This window comes from Eutrigla gurnardus (genome assembly GCF_963514095.1).
Source record: "Eutrigla gurnardus genome assembly, chromosome: 3".
Lineage (NCBI taxonomy): Eukaryota > Metazoa > Chordata > Actinopteri > Perciformes > Triglidae > Eutrigla > Eutrigla gurnardus.
The window spans coordinates 12716797-12733732 of NC_139917.1; the positions used below are offsets into that span (position 1 = coordinate 12716797).

Here is a 16936-nt window from a genome sequence, read left to right on the forward strand (position 1 = left end):
ATGTTCCTATCAGCCTAAAGTCAGCTGTACTTTATGTTAAGTGGCAATTTGGAATGATAGCATGCTAACGTGCTAAAATGTTGAATATGGTAATCATTACTGCAGCTAAATAAATGTGTGGTGTGAAAGCAAACAGACCAACCACAGGATTTTATAATACATATGTGATTTAGGAGTGCTGCCAAAAGCTTAACCACACACACATACATAGGCTGACCATGAAATATGTTCAGGAAATCGATGCTCTTTATCTTTGTAACCCGATATATTATGCAAGACATACACACATTAGTGATAGTATTTTCCATAATTACCAGCTCAAAAGCTGTTAAAACGTTTGTGCTCATACCAGACTACCTGTACTTTGTTAGTTCATTAAGTCCATAATAAGTGACAGTGATCCCACAGTAATATACTCTGAATCATTACTGTCGTTTAAGTCCTACATCTACCCGTTAGTCATTATTCATAACATGCGGTTAATTTGCAGTGTAATGATTCTAATAACACAGATGCACCACTGAGATTAGACCAAGTGTGTATCCGTCGGTGTGTTTTTGTGACAGTTCTAATTAGAAAATGGGATAAAAGGTATACATTTGATGGGTAATCGCATGGCGGCCTAAATAGAGAGCTGACAAATAGCTTGATGAATATCGATCAGCTGTGTCTGTGAGGTTTAGACGTCATTTTACTGGCATGTCACAGCTGCCCAGGTTGCCGAGTGCTAATCACTTTAGCATGGTAATGATGGCGGTGATATCATAGACTGTACCAGAAGTGGACGTAATCATCATGATGTCATCCACTGGTTGGTGGACTATCGTTTTGAAGCCTTGAGTTCAAACATTTTTCCGTCGCCATCTTGGATATTTGCAACCAGTAAAGGAAGTGACCGTATTTGGATTGCGGAGGAGTGACGTGTGGATCTGACAAACACAAGAGGCAGTGTGACACCCCGAGCAGCCACTTTACTGGATCTGGATCCATCTGGATTCTGGTGTGAATCTGTTAAGAAAGTTAGCTTCATAATTCAATGTCAACTTTACAGCTAAGTGATAAAATATCTGAGAAGCTAATTTCAAGGGTAGTCTGGTAGTGAGGCCATGGTAGCTACCTGTCAATCACAAGGTAGTCCCGCCTTAAATCAGCCCCTGCTTTCTGGTCTGTTTGACTCTAAATGGATCATCATGTACTAAATGAACATCATGCTGGATTGATGAAGACTTGAAACTAGAGATTGAGACCATAAGATAACAAATCAGGTGAGAAGTATTTTGTTTGATTTTGTTATAGACTTCTATACAATCAGTCTTCTTTTTTGCAAGCAGGGGAGGCGCCCCCTGATGGCCAGTACAAAGAATGCAAGTTTAAGGTACTTAAGCCTCAGGGTCACTGTTCAGACCCAGAGGTTGCATCACTGCTTAAGGTTGAATCGACCCTCAGCTCTACATCTCCTTATGCCTTAGTGGTATTCTACTGCTTTACCTCACCGCCATACATCTTCTCGCCTGATTACATGTTACAGCTACTCGTGATTTAGGCTGACCAGGGCAGAGTCGTTTATATGAGGTGTACATACTGTATGCTGCACAAGTGCAAACCTGGGAGATGTATGGGCGCAGGCAGGGAAGACAAGGAGGGTATCTCTACAGTTTTTAAGGGAACTGACTGATGAGAGATGAAGAGATCAGATAATTTTGTTTTAGTTAAGAGAGATATCACACTTAATTAAGGTTTAAAACGCGTGTGTGTGTGTGTGTGTGTGCATACAATGCCCTAGGCAGAAACTGAGGTTCTGCCTCGCATATAAACTTCTCAGCATTACATTACCAGTCAAGATACTCTGCTGCACAAGCCAGGAAGAGGAGAGAGGAGGCGATACACACTTGAATACACACAGACACAACAAACACAAGTGCACGCGATACAGAGTAATGGTCGTGATCTACAGTTAGCGTAACGATTAGACCCCCTCTAATTGCATAATGAGGGAGGTAAGGGAGAAGGGGGAGCGAGAGAGCAGAAGACATTCATCCACGGAAAAAGACCAGCAGATCATCAGGAAGAAGTCAATTATAAATTCTTGCCTCATACTTTACTGAAGGAGATACAGTTTTAATACACATTGTTGATGTGTGTTGATTGATGCCACACAATAAGAAAAAAATGACAGAAATCTTGTGAACACAGAGGATAAGTGATGTGCTCGTTAGTGAATGTTATCCATCTTGGCGTAACATTATCCTTCATTGAGTTGGTTAGTGTTTTCTTCTCTCTTTTAGCTCTGGTTTTGGTCTCTACCAACTCCTGAGGGAAATATCTGGCTCGTTAGCTGCAAAATGCTCCAATATGTTCATCAACCAACTATGATGCTAATTGCGTCTATCTGTTTAGTGCAGAGCAGGTAGCGTACAGCTAGCTTCGTCGCCGACAGCAGTTGCCTGCTGCATCTGAAACGATGTTATGAGAGCACTAATTGTGAACCAACAGCTAAACAACGAGCTGAAAATCGCTATAAAGCTCCGTAAAGCTCAATATATGGATGAACAATCTCTGTAGGTTCATCATTACGAGCGACTCCTTTCAGACTATTTTTACATTTTCATCATAAAAATATTGATTACAGCCGTTTCAAATGAGTGGTTTGAACAGTATGATATGCGACGGACTTGCAGGACTCACCTGTGGCTGCAGCAGTGGCAGTCGGATGTGAGCCAACAGCATCGGCAGGTGGCGCTGTCGCGTGTCGGCATCATGGCGGACCCACGTTAGCAAAGAGGTTACCACGGTTTCCTCGTCCGGCACGTTGACGTCATCAGACGTGATGAGCCTCTCCATCTCGTCCACAGGGAGCAACAGGAACTCCTGGCCTCCCACCACGTCTAGAAAGTGTTCCTGGTGCACAGAGAGATGAAATGGTTGTAAGAGGAGAGAACGGGTAACTAATTGCAGATTAATGAGGAGGAAAAAAAACAATAGGAAGGATCTGAGTGAAGAGAGGAAAGGGATCAAGGGGTTGGAAGAAGAGGAAAAGAAAAGGAAGGAAATAAGGGCTTGAGAAAGGTCAGGGGGAGATGGATGAAAAGCTGGAGAACAAAAGGGTCTGGATGAGAGAAGGCTGGAATGATTTAGTTGTACGAGATCAGGCCTGCAACTAACACTTTCATTATTGACTAATCTGCAGATTATTTTCTAAATTAATCATTACTTTTTTATTTAATGTACGTTACACTAAATAGTCACAATGTTTCAAAGACAATGACAAAGATGTAGTACCGAGTGGTATCACAAAAGACAATCCTGGAGATTAAGAAGCTTGAACCAGAGTACGTGTTAAACAATTAATTAATTGATCATTGATTGATTAATGGACTAATCGATTCAATAGTAGTGAGTGAATGTAGACATGAAAACTAGATACTTAGAGCCCAGAATACAAACATGCCCTTAGTATTAACCTACATGTGTGTTGACAATAAGGAAGGTGAAGACAATGGTTGATGTCCTTGGACTGTGACTGTATAGTTTCATAGTTTTACATTGTATCTATTGTAAATAAAATGTTTAAAAGAAGAAATGGATATTTAGACTGCTCTCTACAGTCTATTGTGTTGCAGTGTGGCTGTAATAATCCTGTGAGCTGTGCTCGTCTGTGAATAAGTGTGTGTATGTGTGTGTGAGTGAACTACAGACAGAGGCAGTCACACCCAGATAAAGCCACCTCTATGACATAATTACCACAGATTAAAGTTGAACAATAATCCACTTACAGAGAGGGTGAGGAAGAAGAGAGGAAGAGTGACGCTAACAGCGACAGACACAGAGGAAAATGTGGTGGAAAAAAAAGGGCACACGAAGACAGGAGAGAACAAGAAAAGAAAAGGAATAATCATGTCGATGGAAGAGCTGTTTCATAGTCACCATAGCAACTCTGTGCTGAAAACAGCCATTGTGGTGATAATGGTGTGTGGCGCGTTGCGAATGAGGAACCAATTTGTTACCAAGAATAACATCAAGGATAGAAAATCAGCCTGACCGGGGAAAACTGTAACGTGGATGGTTGTTAAAGGGAACTGTGAAAGAAGCCTGGCTTCTCTTCTTATTAAATCCTTAACATCACCTGTGTTCTACCTGAATCCACACATTACAACTTTTCCAAAGAAGGCGTTACATTTATTTTCTTGTGGTAGCTCTACAATCACTGGAGGTACAAAGATGAACTGGCCAATACCAACCATGGTGTAGGCGTGAGCGGCCCTCTGCAGGTCATTGCAGCCCTGAGCGTCGGCGTAGGAGCGGATACCCAGACAGTTGGAGGGGTGGAGCTGCTTCATGAGGAACGAGCAGCAAGCCTGAACTACAGACGACAACTGCAGCAGGCAGGAGGCCGACAGCAGGGACTCAATGGTGTCCTCCCTCAAATCCAGACGGCCTGGTGGACAAGGAAAGAAGACGAAGAAAGACATCACAAAAGGACTGCAGATAGACTTAAGACTCATTATTTAAATGGTTTCAAGATCAAAAGTAATACCGGAATCTACTCAAGCAAATGGTAAGAAAGTCATAATTTTGTTATAGAAGTGAGGACAAAATGAATCCATTAGCATAGAAAACATGCCATCTAAAAGGTGGGGCTAGCCATTACCAGCCAATAGGGTTTAATAGCTACAACTGGAGTGAAAAATCTGTGGGATCAAAGTTGATGCAGTGGTGTTAACTCGGCAAAGCCCAAAGCATCACTTGAGCATGTTAGCCCGAACCTCATATTGGAATTATAACATTAATGTTCACATTGATGGCAACTTTTCAACCTTGCAACCTGGTTTCAGCAACAAGCCCAATCTGTACTTAGTGAAGTACTAATAATCTAGAAAAACAAACAAACAACAAAACACCACAAATATATATTCTAATTTCCTAAAACATCATGGGACGTGATTTTCACAGTCTGCGCTGATCTTTTTTTCACAACGGTGATCAGTGTGTGTATACCTGTGTATGCGTACTGCACCAGAACCCACAATGCATCAGGGTCTACTCCTTCCATCTTCACTTCGTCCTGCTTGGCCTCCCTCACATCACTGGTAAACATGGCGGCAAAGTAGTCCGACACGGATGAGAGGACCAATCTGTGAGTGGAGAGAGTGTCAGGCATCAGTCACTGAGGACGGACGGCTGTAATGGAGTTCTTTGACCTTTCAGACAGGGCAAGTCTGGACTGACAGATCGGAGAGGCCTGGAAACGACACAGCAGTAAACCAGTAGTTAATACACATGAGGCACATTTAAGGCCTCAGTATGATCCAACTGATCCAGCCATCGAACAGTTACTGAAACCTCCTTCCCCCACACCACTGGGGCTGTGTTGTTCTTGACGAAACCAACATCCAACAATCATGCCCTTTACCAGGGTCAAGTCTAAGCAGGGTGAAATGATAACCACACACACAGAGGGAGAGTGACATTACTCCATTATGTAATTACATAGTAAATAGTTGTTTGCCGCTATATTAAGGCTCTATTGAATGTTGAATTCAGCACCTGTAAAAAGCTGTCAGATTCACATAAATGTGTGTTGAACGACAAGATAAAACATGTAACATAACTGCCTTCGAGCTCTCTAAACAAGACCAAAACAATTAGTAAATGGACTGTTATTGTTACTGCTCAGAGGACAAAAAATCCTGCATGCATGTGCTCTACACACAGGATTAAATCATCAATCATTTAACTTCTAAATCACCTCATTTCTCCTCAGGAATAAATCCCCTCTGAATGGCATTCAGATGTAGGACTTCATGTCGCCGTACAGAGAGGTAGAAGACAACTGTGCAAACAACAGCCCGGCGTTGGCCTCAGGCTTCTCCAGATGTTTGTACACAGCTAGCATATTGAGGATCACGAGTTCAGATGTTTAAATGTTTAAACTTTGGATTATTTATCTTTGAAACCAGTGACACATTAAAACATCTCTGAATTATGTGAAACTAAACTGACACTAAGGGCCCAGGGCTTTGTTCACATTAACAGGCGTTCACACATCTCCTGGCTGTACTGGAATTCCACTTATAGACCTTTCTCACAACCAATGTCACGATTACGTCACTGTGTTTGCTGGAGGTCAAACAAAGGAAAGACTGGAGCCAAACACGAATCACCTCAAGAGTAATCGGCTAAAGTTTACTTCGAAAATGTCATCTTGATGTGTAGTTGGGTGTTAGAATCCAAATAGCACACAGCTGAGATGTTAACTGTGATTTTGGGCTCTGGTGAGCTACAAAATCAGCGAAGCGTTTCACAGATGGAGAGAACATGTTGCTAATAGTTTAGCTTCGCCTTCGCCTCACCTCCTCAGCCGTCACAGCTGCTGCACCACAAGCAGAACTATTAGAGAGACGGAGCGAAATGTTGCTAATAAGCTAAAATATTAGAAAGAAAAACAGACGGCCCGCTGTAAAAAGTGTAGCATGTAAGCATTGTGGAATTAGCAAGCCAAATATCGGACATCTGGCCGCTTAGCTAGCTTGCTAATTTCATGATGCTACGCTGGTTACAGAAAATCCTCAGAACAAAGTTGTCAAGTTGTTTTATTCATAATTTAATTATTTGATAGTTCATCTTTCCCAGAATGAGGGAATACATTATTTCCATAAAATTCTTTATAAAAGAAAAATAGATATTTATATAACTGTACACCTCTCTTCTCACTGAATTTTTTCTCCACCAGCAAAAATACATCATAATGTTTACGAACAGAAAATATGTCTTTACAGACTAAATACATTTTGTTAACCTACTTCATGCTCTAACTCTCCAGAGATGATTTTCTCTACATGTTTTCATCTTTTCACATACACATGGCTTGTAAGTACAAAACATTATCATGTGTCAATCAAAAGCAATATAAAAGAAGAAACAACCCCAGGCACGCACTTCAATGCACTATAAAAGACATGCCAATCCTTGCAACTGGAGAAGAGATAATTCAATTCATTGCATGTGGCAACCGCAGCCGCTGAGCTAATGCACAGGAGCGGGGAAAAAAAGGGAATACGCTTAGTTTAAGGGTCAATGTAACATCTAGAGGTGAGAGTCTGGGAGAGAAGATATGTGGCAGAATGCAGAGCAAGGAAAGAAAGGAACCTGCAGGTAATTTGCTGAAAAAAGATTCTACACTATAAAAATCAACTACCCTTTCATGTCAAAGTTAAATACACACATGCACACTCAAACATCAACAGATTAGAAAATGTACCTGAAAGTACTTGTTTAATATTTTATGAGCAGAATTTCCTCTTCTTTGTAAATGAGGTGGTGACGGTCTAATGGATGCTTAATGACAGCAGCTTATAATGTAGTCGTCCACCGCAGGGTTCGTTATTTTTAATGTCCTGATCTAAATATGGCTGAAGTTAAGTAAACTGACCACCATAAACCTCACATTAGAGCTCCGTTTGACAGCTATGTTTGTGTTTAAAGGGTCTGTGCCCTGTTGTGTGTTTGCGTGACCTTGTGTGTTTTTTGACTTCATCGACAACGGACTTCGATGTGTGTGTACTGAATGTGTGTGTGTTTTATGCATGTGTGTATAATCATATTACCAAGTGTGACACTGGGACTATGAGATAGCCTGAAGCCGAGAAGAGTGGTGTGTGTGTGTTTTATGTCAAATAACACGAGTCAGCAGGAAGTTTCTCTGCCATTTTTTGCAGTTCCAGCAGGTATCTCTTTCTCATCTCTCTCTCTCTCTCTCTCTGACACACACACACACACACACACACACACACACACACACACACACACACACACACACACACACACACACACACACACACACACACACACACACACACACGGTATTTTTACTCCTTAATGTTTCATGTGGATCTCTGTCTGGCTTCAGTGAGCGACACAGTACACAGTACGGGGTTATGAACACACAGATGCACCTGGCAGAAGACAGACACGAGGCAGTGTCTCTGTAATGGAAAGAGAAAAGAAAAGACAAAGTGCCAGAGTGAAGAGAGCAGGAAACAGACGAGTTGGACTCAGGAAAGGAGGGCGAGCTGGAAACTGAACTCTGTCTGTTTGTGTTCGAGTGTGGATGTGCTGCTTGGTGCAGAGACACAGTGGTGGAAAATCACAGAGGGGAAAACAACAGGAGGCCTGTTGGGAGATCCGTACTCAACTATTAGCACTTTTCTCCACACATAATCAAATATAAAGATGAATGAGAAGTAAACACTAATGCCATTGTTGGCTCTAGGAATGACTTGTGTGTAAGTCGGTCACCACTTCTGTCCAAACCAAAATATCTCCATAACTACTGCCAGGACATTTAGTACAGGCATTCATGTTCCCTGGAGAATGTGTCCTAATGACTGGTGATCCGCTGACTTTTGCAGGTCAAATCTTCCAGGAAGGACAGAGAATGGCGTATGTTGTAGGGATTGTAAAGCGCCCTGACAAAGACAAATCAGCAAATGTTAGGATGCTAACATGCTAAACTTAGAGAGTGAACGTGGTACATAATATAGCTGTGTCCTAATTCTGCAGCAGCATCCTTTGGAGGCTGCATTTGAAGGCAACACTATCCCTTTTTCGACGACTCGACTCAAACGCAGCCTTCTTTTCCCAGATTTAGAGAATCCAACTGATGGAGCCTTCACGCACAACTTACTCCCAGATTCATTGCCCACTGGTGACTATTTGATTTTAATCAACATGGCGTCTATGAGCAGATCAGCAGCGGGAGATGTGGCAGAAAACACTTTCAGCCTTAAATGTATCATACGCCATTGGAGCTGGTGGTGAAGCATATCCTCCATTATATAAAATAAAAAGAATCAAATATGATCTCTATTGTTATGGGAATTTTGGACGTTTGTAATTTATAATCTGAATCTTTGTTATTGATCCGCATCTCCTCTTTTGCACTGTCATCCTGTGACTAAAATGTTTGTGCTTAGTCAGGTGATATGGGCATGCGTGCCACATGACATGAGATAATTTCAGAGGACATTACATCTGCTGATCCTGGTTGTTGATCTTTATTGGGCAGATTCTTTTTTTCCCACTCTATTTAATCACATAGCGAAAGTAAACATCTTCAATGTTCTTAATTGTCAATCGCAGCTGGTTGCTAGGCAATGGGAGTGGCAAAGTGTGAGGGCGGGAACAGCTAATGAGGCAAACAGGAAATCCTCCAGAGCATCTCATTTTGGAGTCTTCATCGGCCATGTTCACCAAAGGATGAGGACGTTGAATTGGGACAAGTAAAATGCACTAAACTTCAGCGTGTTAGCATTTAGCTCAAAGCAGCACTATGCTTAAGAAGCCTACAACCTCACAGAGCTGCTAGCATGACTGTGGACTTGTAGTCTTGTTGCTTACTAGAAACAGAGTCCACACAATGGGTCCCCATGCTGCTGATCAACAACAATGGAACACAGAAGTTTCTGAACTAAAGGTATTATAATAACTCAAATCATTTGATGTAGGACTTGTACAGAGGTGTCCGGAAATAACGTTGCAAGATAATGCATTTGTATAGGGCACTGCCCCCAGAGACAAACGGTATAATTGTGCTCTACTTTTTAAAAGTACATAGCTTGAGTGTTGCTCAAACTGCGCTGCTTGCAACAAACTCCACAAATATATATATATATAAAAAGTTGCCTATTAAGCATCTACGGTGCATTTGCTTGTCTGCTGATGGAGAAAGAGGGAGAGAAAGAGGGTGTATGTTTTGTTCCCAGAAAAGCGTTTTTATCCTACACATACAATAAATCAATTGCAAACAAAACACCCCCCCTTGCTGGTAAACACACTCACTCAGCAGACACTACTTCAGATGCCGACACACTCTTTCACTCACACCGCTTGGATTCTCATACAGCAGGGTCTTTTGTTTGTCACCATCTGTGCCTGGAGGACTAAATCAAATGAGGCAGAGGAGGAAGGCTTTGAGGGAAAGGGAGGCTTTCTGCTGGTGAAGGGCCGCTCTTCTGTGTTGTCCTTGTGCAGATGGACCCTGCTGCTGCACCCGTGGCCACATGCCCAGAGAGCAACCGCCACAGAGCAGTGTCGAGGGGGCTACGAGGTGGCTGACAGGCACATGTGTGTGTGTGTGTGTGTGTGTGTGTGTGTGTGTGTGTTTGATGCATGATTCAGAGGCTCAGAGCAAAAATAAAAATTGGACTTTTGTGTGTGAGAAAGATTCTTTCCAGTGTGTGCAGTATGTGTCATCATGTGTGTCTTTGTGTGCATGCATGTGTCATCATTGGACTTTAGACCTTTTTGGAAATTTGTTTCCACAGTACTGTACCATCTGATGCATACATTGACAAAGGGCAGACAAAACTACACAAGAGCACATAGCAAGAACAAACATCACAACACTGATAGACTGTATTGGCACACTCGGGCGTGTTCAGCGAGGCCTGTTGTTCAGAGCCCCTATGGCCGCAGAGATCAGGCTTCTCCCGATGTGAGCCCTTCTACACCTTATTGTTCAGTTCTGCAAGGCTGGGTGTGAGGAGCCCAACCTTCCTGGTAGGGGTGTTGGTTATGCGTGTGAGGTTGGATCTTTTTAGTGACAGATCATGTTAAAGAAACAGGTCTAATAGTAGAGTAAGATGGGTTGAATCATTCTCTGGTACAACAGCAGGAGGAGATGGGGGCGACATAGAGTCCTTTGAGTTTGCATATGGCTGATAGCTTGTTTTTTGGATGTCATTTGTGTGCTGGTCAAAGCCGAGTCTGTTGTCTAGGGTTACTCCAAGATACCTGAAACTATTATTGATAGTAATAGGATGCTGAGGTGAGGGGGGAGCAATCATTATCTCTGTTGTCCTGCTGACATTGAGGTGCAGATAGTTGTCCTTGCACCACTGTGTGAAGAGTGCAACTGTGGTATGATAGCAGAGTGGTTACATCCAATAGTTTAGCGTAATGCTAAAGTAAAAAGTTGAATGTACGAAAAGTTGAATGTATGAACTTCTTTTTTTATCATTTGGTGAGAAATGTCCATCAGAACTTCTCATATCCAAAAGTGACATCTTTAAGTAGCTAGTTTTGTCGAACCAACAGTCCAAAATACAAAGATGCGCAATTAGCATTATGTTTGGCTTTTTGCTTGAGAATTGATTATCAAAATAGTTGCAGAATGATTTACTGTTGATTGAATAATCGTCTGATTCTTAACAGCTCTAGATGGATTTATTTTTCATTTCATGTCAGAGTGTGCATTTGCATTTGTCACATAGACAGATTGAATATGCGTATGTGAGTGTAACAATGAGCATCCTTCAGTGAGTGAACAGAAATAATTTTTGGGCAACCAGCAACATATCGACATTTTTAGAATATGACGCATCTTTTTAAAAAACAGCTTTAGAAAACTGAAACTCCTAATTACATTTCTGTCTCCATTCCCTAAAAAGATGTAAAAGAAAACAACAATTATGATATATCCGGTTGTCATGTAATCTTTCATTCTACTGCTAAAACAAAAGTTATTTCACTGTTTTTGTGTTTTACACTGATGAAGCATATAAATCATGTACAGTGCTGAAATGAGTAGCTGAATAATTTAGACCATGATTTTGATAAACTGTTTTACACGTTTAGTCCTTTCACCACGGGAAATGGGCATACACTGGCTGGTTGCAGCTTTATGAATGTGAGGACATAATATATTTCTATTTTATATCATTGTAAATTGAAAACCTATAGCTTTTAGACTGTTGGTCAGACAAGCATGCAATTAACAGACACCTTGGCTCTCGAAAAATAGGAAATCATTCTTCATTTTTTGGATTATGATTTTACTGTTATTTGCAGCCCTAATGACAAACGTCGCCATCTCTATGATGCATGTTTGTGTAATAATTTAAACTGAAAAAATCTCTTTGCACCTACCTGTGTGCAGGTATCCGTCTGTCTCCAGCCACCAGTATGACGTCACACAGCTGTCGGGACCTCAGGTAGCCCTCCATCTTGCGGAAGGTGACGTCGGCATGGGATAGAGCGGTGAACATAGAGTCCTCTGGACACGCACACGGCTCCATGGACACGCACGAGGACAGTGTGGCGCTGCTGTTAGACGTTCTGTTTGAAGACGTTCACACAAGCACGCGGACAAACAGACACAAAGAGAAGGAGACAGAAGATTTGAGTGCATGTGTTGCTGCCGGTTCTCTTTTGTTCGAGACAAAGAGACAGATGTGTGACGAGAGCTACAGCAGCTGCTCTGTGTCATCCATGTGCCATCTTTTTCTTTGTGCCATTCCCTCACACATATTCGTTCTCCGCCTCACTTCTCAACAGGGTAACTGTGTCGCCAGAAGCAGACAAAAGCTCTTTAATGGTCCAATTACTAGGAGTAAATGGCCAGATAAATTTAGCCCACTTAAAAGAGAAGCTGCCAATTAAATAGCTGTTGGAGCCGAGCCCATAGGATGTGCAGTAATTTACTCTGCTCCCTAATGGCGGCCAGCTTCCTGGTTTCTATACCAACAACGGGAGGAATGAAGCAGGTTTCTGGGCCTGGGTGGCTTAAACATTCGTTATTCGCATGCAGAAGTGTTGCAGCCCAGGGTTATGTCTTTGTCTTCCTGCCTGTGCTGGTTATGTGTGAGGCATCAGTTGGTGCATGCATGTGTGTTCATCAAAGACGAGCACTGAAGTATAGCTACCCTGTGAATTATCAGCCATCATGGGCAGCGGCTCCCAAACCGGCATTTAATTCATGAAAGCCGGGGCTGCGCTTCCATTTTTAATTTAACAGCAGAAGAGGCAGGACAGGCTCTACAGCACAAAGAGATAAATGAACTGATACTCCAAGGACGGTATCATTTATACTCTACAGTTAAAGAGAACTCACTTTCTTTTAGGGATGAGGAAGTATGTGAGTGTAGGCGGAGGTTTTTCTGCAAATCACTGTCCAAAATCACAATTTCCCACACACAGATTCCTTCAGCAACAGAGAGATTATTCTTGGAAGAGAAATCATTTTAATTGTAAATACTAAATGATCGATAAACAGGATTAGAAACCAGAAATCATTCATTCATGTATCTGTGTGTTTGTAAGTCACCTAGAAGTTGCTCACCATCTTTTTGGGGCTTTATAAATGAAAGTGATTTGACCTAAATTTAAAAATAATCTCAGACACTCAGCGAAGATAAACTCGAAAGAATATCGCTGCTATACGTGGCATTCACAGTGTGTGTAGTCATGTGCACATTCAGGTTTCTGCGAGTGTGCTGCTGCTGCCTCCGTGCTATAGCAGCAGTCATCTTCCCTCCACCTCTATCCTCCTCTCTATCCGTCTCCCGTCCTCACTTCTATATCATCTCACTATCTTCTCTATTCATCTCTCACTTCGTTCAACCTCATCCTATCATCCCAACATCCATCTTTGCCTCAGATTTCTCTCTTCCCTATCCCAATCCAAACCTCCGAGGACGCTTTTGGGCTAGCTTTCCTGTTCTCTTGTGTCTGTGTGTGTGTGTAGATAGACGAATAGCGTGGCTAAATACTACCAGAGGAGACGACTTTGAAGTGGGGGAACGATGCCTTCCAGTCCCCTTAATTGAGCCTGGCAGGCACTCAACATTGACAGAGAGAGAGAGAGAGAGAGAGAGAGAGAGAGAGAGAGAGAGAGAGAGAGAGAGAGAGAGAGAGACCCAGAGTCTGGGGCGAATCAACAGCATGCAGCCAGATTTTTTAAACCCCTGCACCAGGCAAGGACACTCACACCACTATCATCCAGTGTCTCTCTCTCTGCCTCTCTCTCTCGCTTACTTACTTACACACACATGCGCACACACACACACACACACACTCCCTTGTGATTAACTACCTAGCCTGATTAGCCCACTAACAGCTGATGCAAATCAAACTCGCTCCTGTAAGCTGATACGACGTGATCATACAGCAAGTCACATGTTTTCCCCTCCGTGACACACATACAAACGCTTTAGTTTCCCAACACATTAGGAAAAAGGGGGAGAAAAAAAAAGAGGGCAAATGAATGGACAAGGGTGGGCAGAGATGAACACAGGACGGACGGAGAGAGAGAGAGAGACAGAGTAAGGGAGGGAGGCACACCAGGATTAAAAGGGGGGAAAGCTGGCTGGGGTGAGGAAGTAAAAAGGGAAAGGAGGAGATCAGTGGAGTCGAGCCGAGCCGAGCCTTCAGCCACTCTGGGATTCAGTACGCGTCCCTTCCCATGATCCCACTTGGGATTCTGCCGCTTGTGTTGTTGGAGTATCATACTGTACACAGGAGCTCTCAGAGGGAGGGGGTGAAGTGAATACATAAAGACATACACATGCATATCACAAAACATACATGTGCAGTTCATGTATGCCGCAGGAACCAATCTCTGCGTTGGTATGGCAACCATAACATTCGCAGGGGTGACATCCATGGATACGCACGACACATACTCCACACATCACAATTTGGTCTTTGCCCATGAAAAGGAGACTGTGTGTGTGTGTACACGTTTGCATTAAGCAGAAGTTATTTGTGTGTATCCACTGCTAGACTCCCATCGTCACTGAAGATATGACATCAAGCCTTGCATAACAATAGACGTCATATTTCTCTCTCACACAAACAATCTGACATTTGAGGTGAAAGCAAATTGGGTATAGAATGAAAGCGCGTCGGGCACTAATTTAATTTTTAAAAATACATCAGCTCTTGCTCCTCCTGAAAGCTATTTTAAAGTCAGCGTGTGAGTGTGTCCCTCTGTATGAATCATTGATATTTCCCGACGTGTGTCTTGGGAACAGAGTGTAATAGGAGGCTTTCAGATGCATCGTTATGCCAGTATAGTAAACACGCACACATAAACAGACACACACTCGCTGTCTGTATTTCTCCCTTTACTTCATCACATTTACTGCTGCATCATAATAACAGCATCAATCCTGGGGAACGTCATGATGCCCTAATTGCCTTGTTTTGCGTCTCCATGGCAACTATTAATTAAATGCCCTTTTCACATCACAACAGCTGGAAGTGCACACAGACGTGCGAGTGGCTGAGGGTTGCAAGTGAAAGAGAATCAGTCGGTGAAGACAAAACACTAGAAATGTCAAGTGCAGAGTCTTGCTGCACGCGGAGCTCAGTCCTGGAGTCATATTGTCAATGTGAGTCTGAAAATGCCGTATTCACAACGCTTGTGTCTTCTAACAGAGCCTGGTTGATGGAGCCTCATTAGGAGGTTGAGGGGAGAAATCAGTGGACCACATGCTGTCCTGAATGTACTCAGCCATCGTCTTCTGCTTCCCTCTTTCTATTTATCCATATAGTCTAACGAGTGGCCTTCCACAGCTGCACAGGCTACTGTCTCACCAGCCACTTGCTTAGTGAACCCTCCATTTACTTTTTTAATACTCAGTAGGGGCATATTCAGTTTCAACCTGCCAGTAATAGTGATTATCACAGTAAAGTGACACAAACGTTGCTGGAACTAAATGCAGAATGATTCATAAAACATCATAAAATAATTCATTTTCTTTTTTCACTGTAAAAATGCTCTTCATCTACTGTTACTTTAAAGTTGCGAGCGTGTGTGGGCGTGTGTTTTGTGCATTTCACTGACTTTATTCCATAACTTTAGTTTTAGCTACACGGTCCGCAAACAGGCATTGAACCAAACTCAGCCCTCCACTCCTACCTGCAGGAGCTGGAGTCGGTTTCAGGGTGGTTGTTGTCCTCGCTGCCCGACGCCGCTGCCGTTGCCGCCGCCGCCGCCGCCTCCTCCTCCTCCTCCGCCCCGACCTGAGCGGGCGGCTCGGGTACCAGCTGGGGCACCGGAGCCTCGCCGGGGGTTTCCATACTCGTCGCCAGACGGGAGCGACGATGAGGCGGCGGTGAGACCCACGACAGCGCCGCGGCGGGGCTCCTGCACTCTGGTTGGCTGAAAGAGCGGGGACAGGAGCTCCCCGTCGCTCCAACTGCTCCTCCCGGACCGCTCCGACTCCCCGCCGGATCAGCAAACTTTCTGTTGCTGCTGTTACACAGGTTAGACCCAGCGCTGCCGCTGGCCACCAGCCCGCCGTGACCCCCGGAGCTGGGGTTTGCGCTGGCTGAACTCGAGTTGCTACAGCCGCTAACTGAAGCCCCGTCTCCGGAGCTGCCGCCCGCTCTTCTCCCGGCGAAGTAGTCTCCTAGCGGCGGGGAGTGAGGCGGAGGGACCGCGGGGTGACCGAACCACCTCCATCGGATCCTGAGGATCTGCTTCACATCGAACTCCTTCCGCGAGGAAGAGCCCGAGCCGCTGCTCGACATTCCAGGGCTCGACTGAGGAAATGGCGAGCCCGTGCCGCTCTGCCGTTAAAGCTGCACACTACTCGACTGCACGCGCGCCTCTCCTGGCAACCGCACGCCCGTTAACCGCGACTGGATGTAGTGAGCGCAATATAGTGGAGTATATGGAGAGAGACGGAGGAGAGGGAGAGAGAGAGAGAGAGAGGGGAGAGAGAGAGAGAGAGAGAGGGGAGAGAGAGATCTACACAGTTTTAATGTCAGTGCCAAAGCCTTTTCATGCACAAACCAAACCACAAACATTTACCACGAGGGCAAATTAATGTCACATTTCAGCCAGTGAAGGCCACAGGCATTTCGCAGCAGAGAGGAATGATTATTATTGTTATTACCAGCATTATTCAACGGGCCAGCCAACCAATCAATAATAGGCTACTCGGAGAGTACCCGATCAGTCAATCAATGTACAATGTCCGCAAGGCGAGATCTTTCTTTTGTTTGATGTTTGGAGCTGGCGCAAATCTGGAAACTATGTAAAACGCCTTTAACGATTTTCTAAAGTACTTGCTTGTTTTGTCAACAACAACAAAATAAATAACATATTTAGTTTACTAGAATAAAAGCAGCAAACCAAATGTTACAGAAC

General features: G+C 43.6%; 1 protein-coding gene across 3 annotated transcripts in view; it reads right to left on the minus strand.

The window, feature by feature from the left end:
- The window catches only part of klhl5 (kelch-like family member 5), a 55750-nt gene that overhangs the window by 12807 nt on the left and 26007 nt on the right, over positions 1-16936 (minus strand). For 2 of the 3 annotated variants that reach the window (XR_014596805.1, XM_084005023.1), the window contains exons 1-5: positions 15701-16469; positions 11926-12114; positions 4996-5132; positions 4239-4435; positions 2686-2898 (exon numbers count right to left, since the gene is read on the minus strand). Coding sequence is in view for 2 of the 3 variants with exons in the window: in XM_084005023.1 (XP_083861149.1) it covers positions 2686-2898; positions 4239-4435; positions 4996-5132; positions 11926-12114; positions 15701-16314 (1350 nt within the window). In the remaining variant the exon portion in view is untranslated. Of the gene's footprint in view, positions 1-2685; positions 2899-4238; positions 4436-4995; positions 5133-11925; positions 12115-15700; positions 16470-16936 lie in introns of those variants that run through there. The other variant, XM_084005024.1, reaches the window with a different exon arrangement.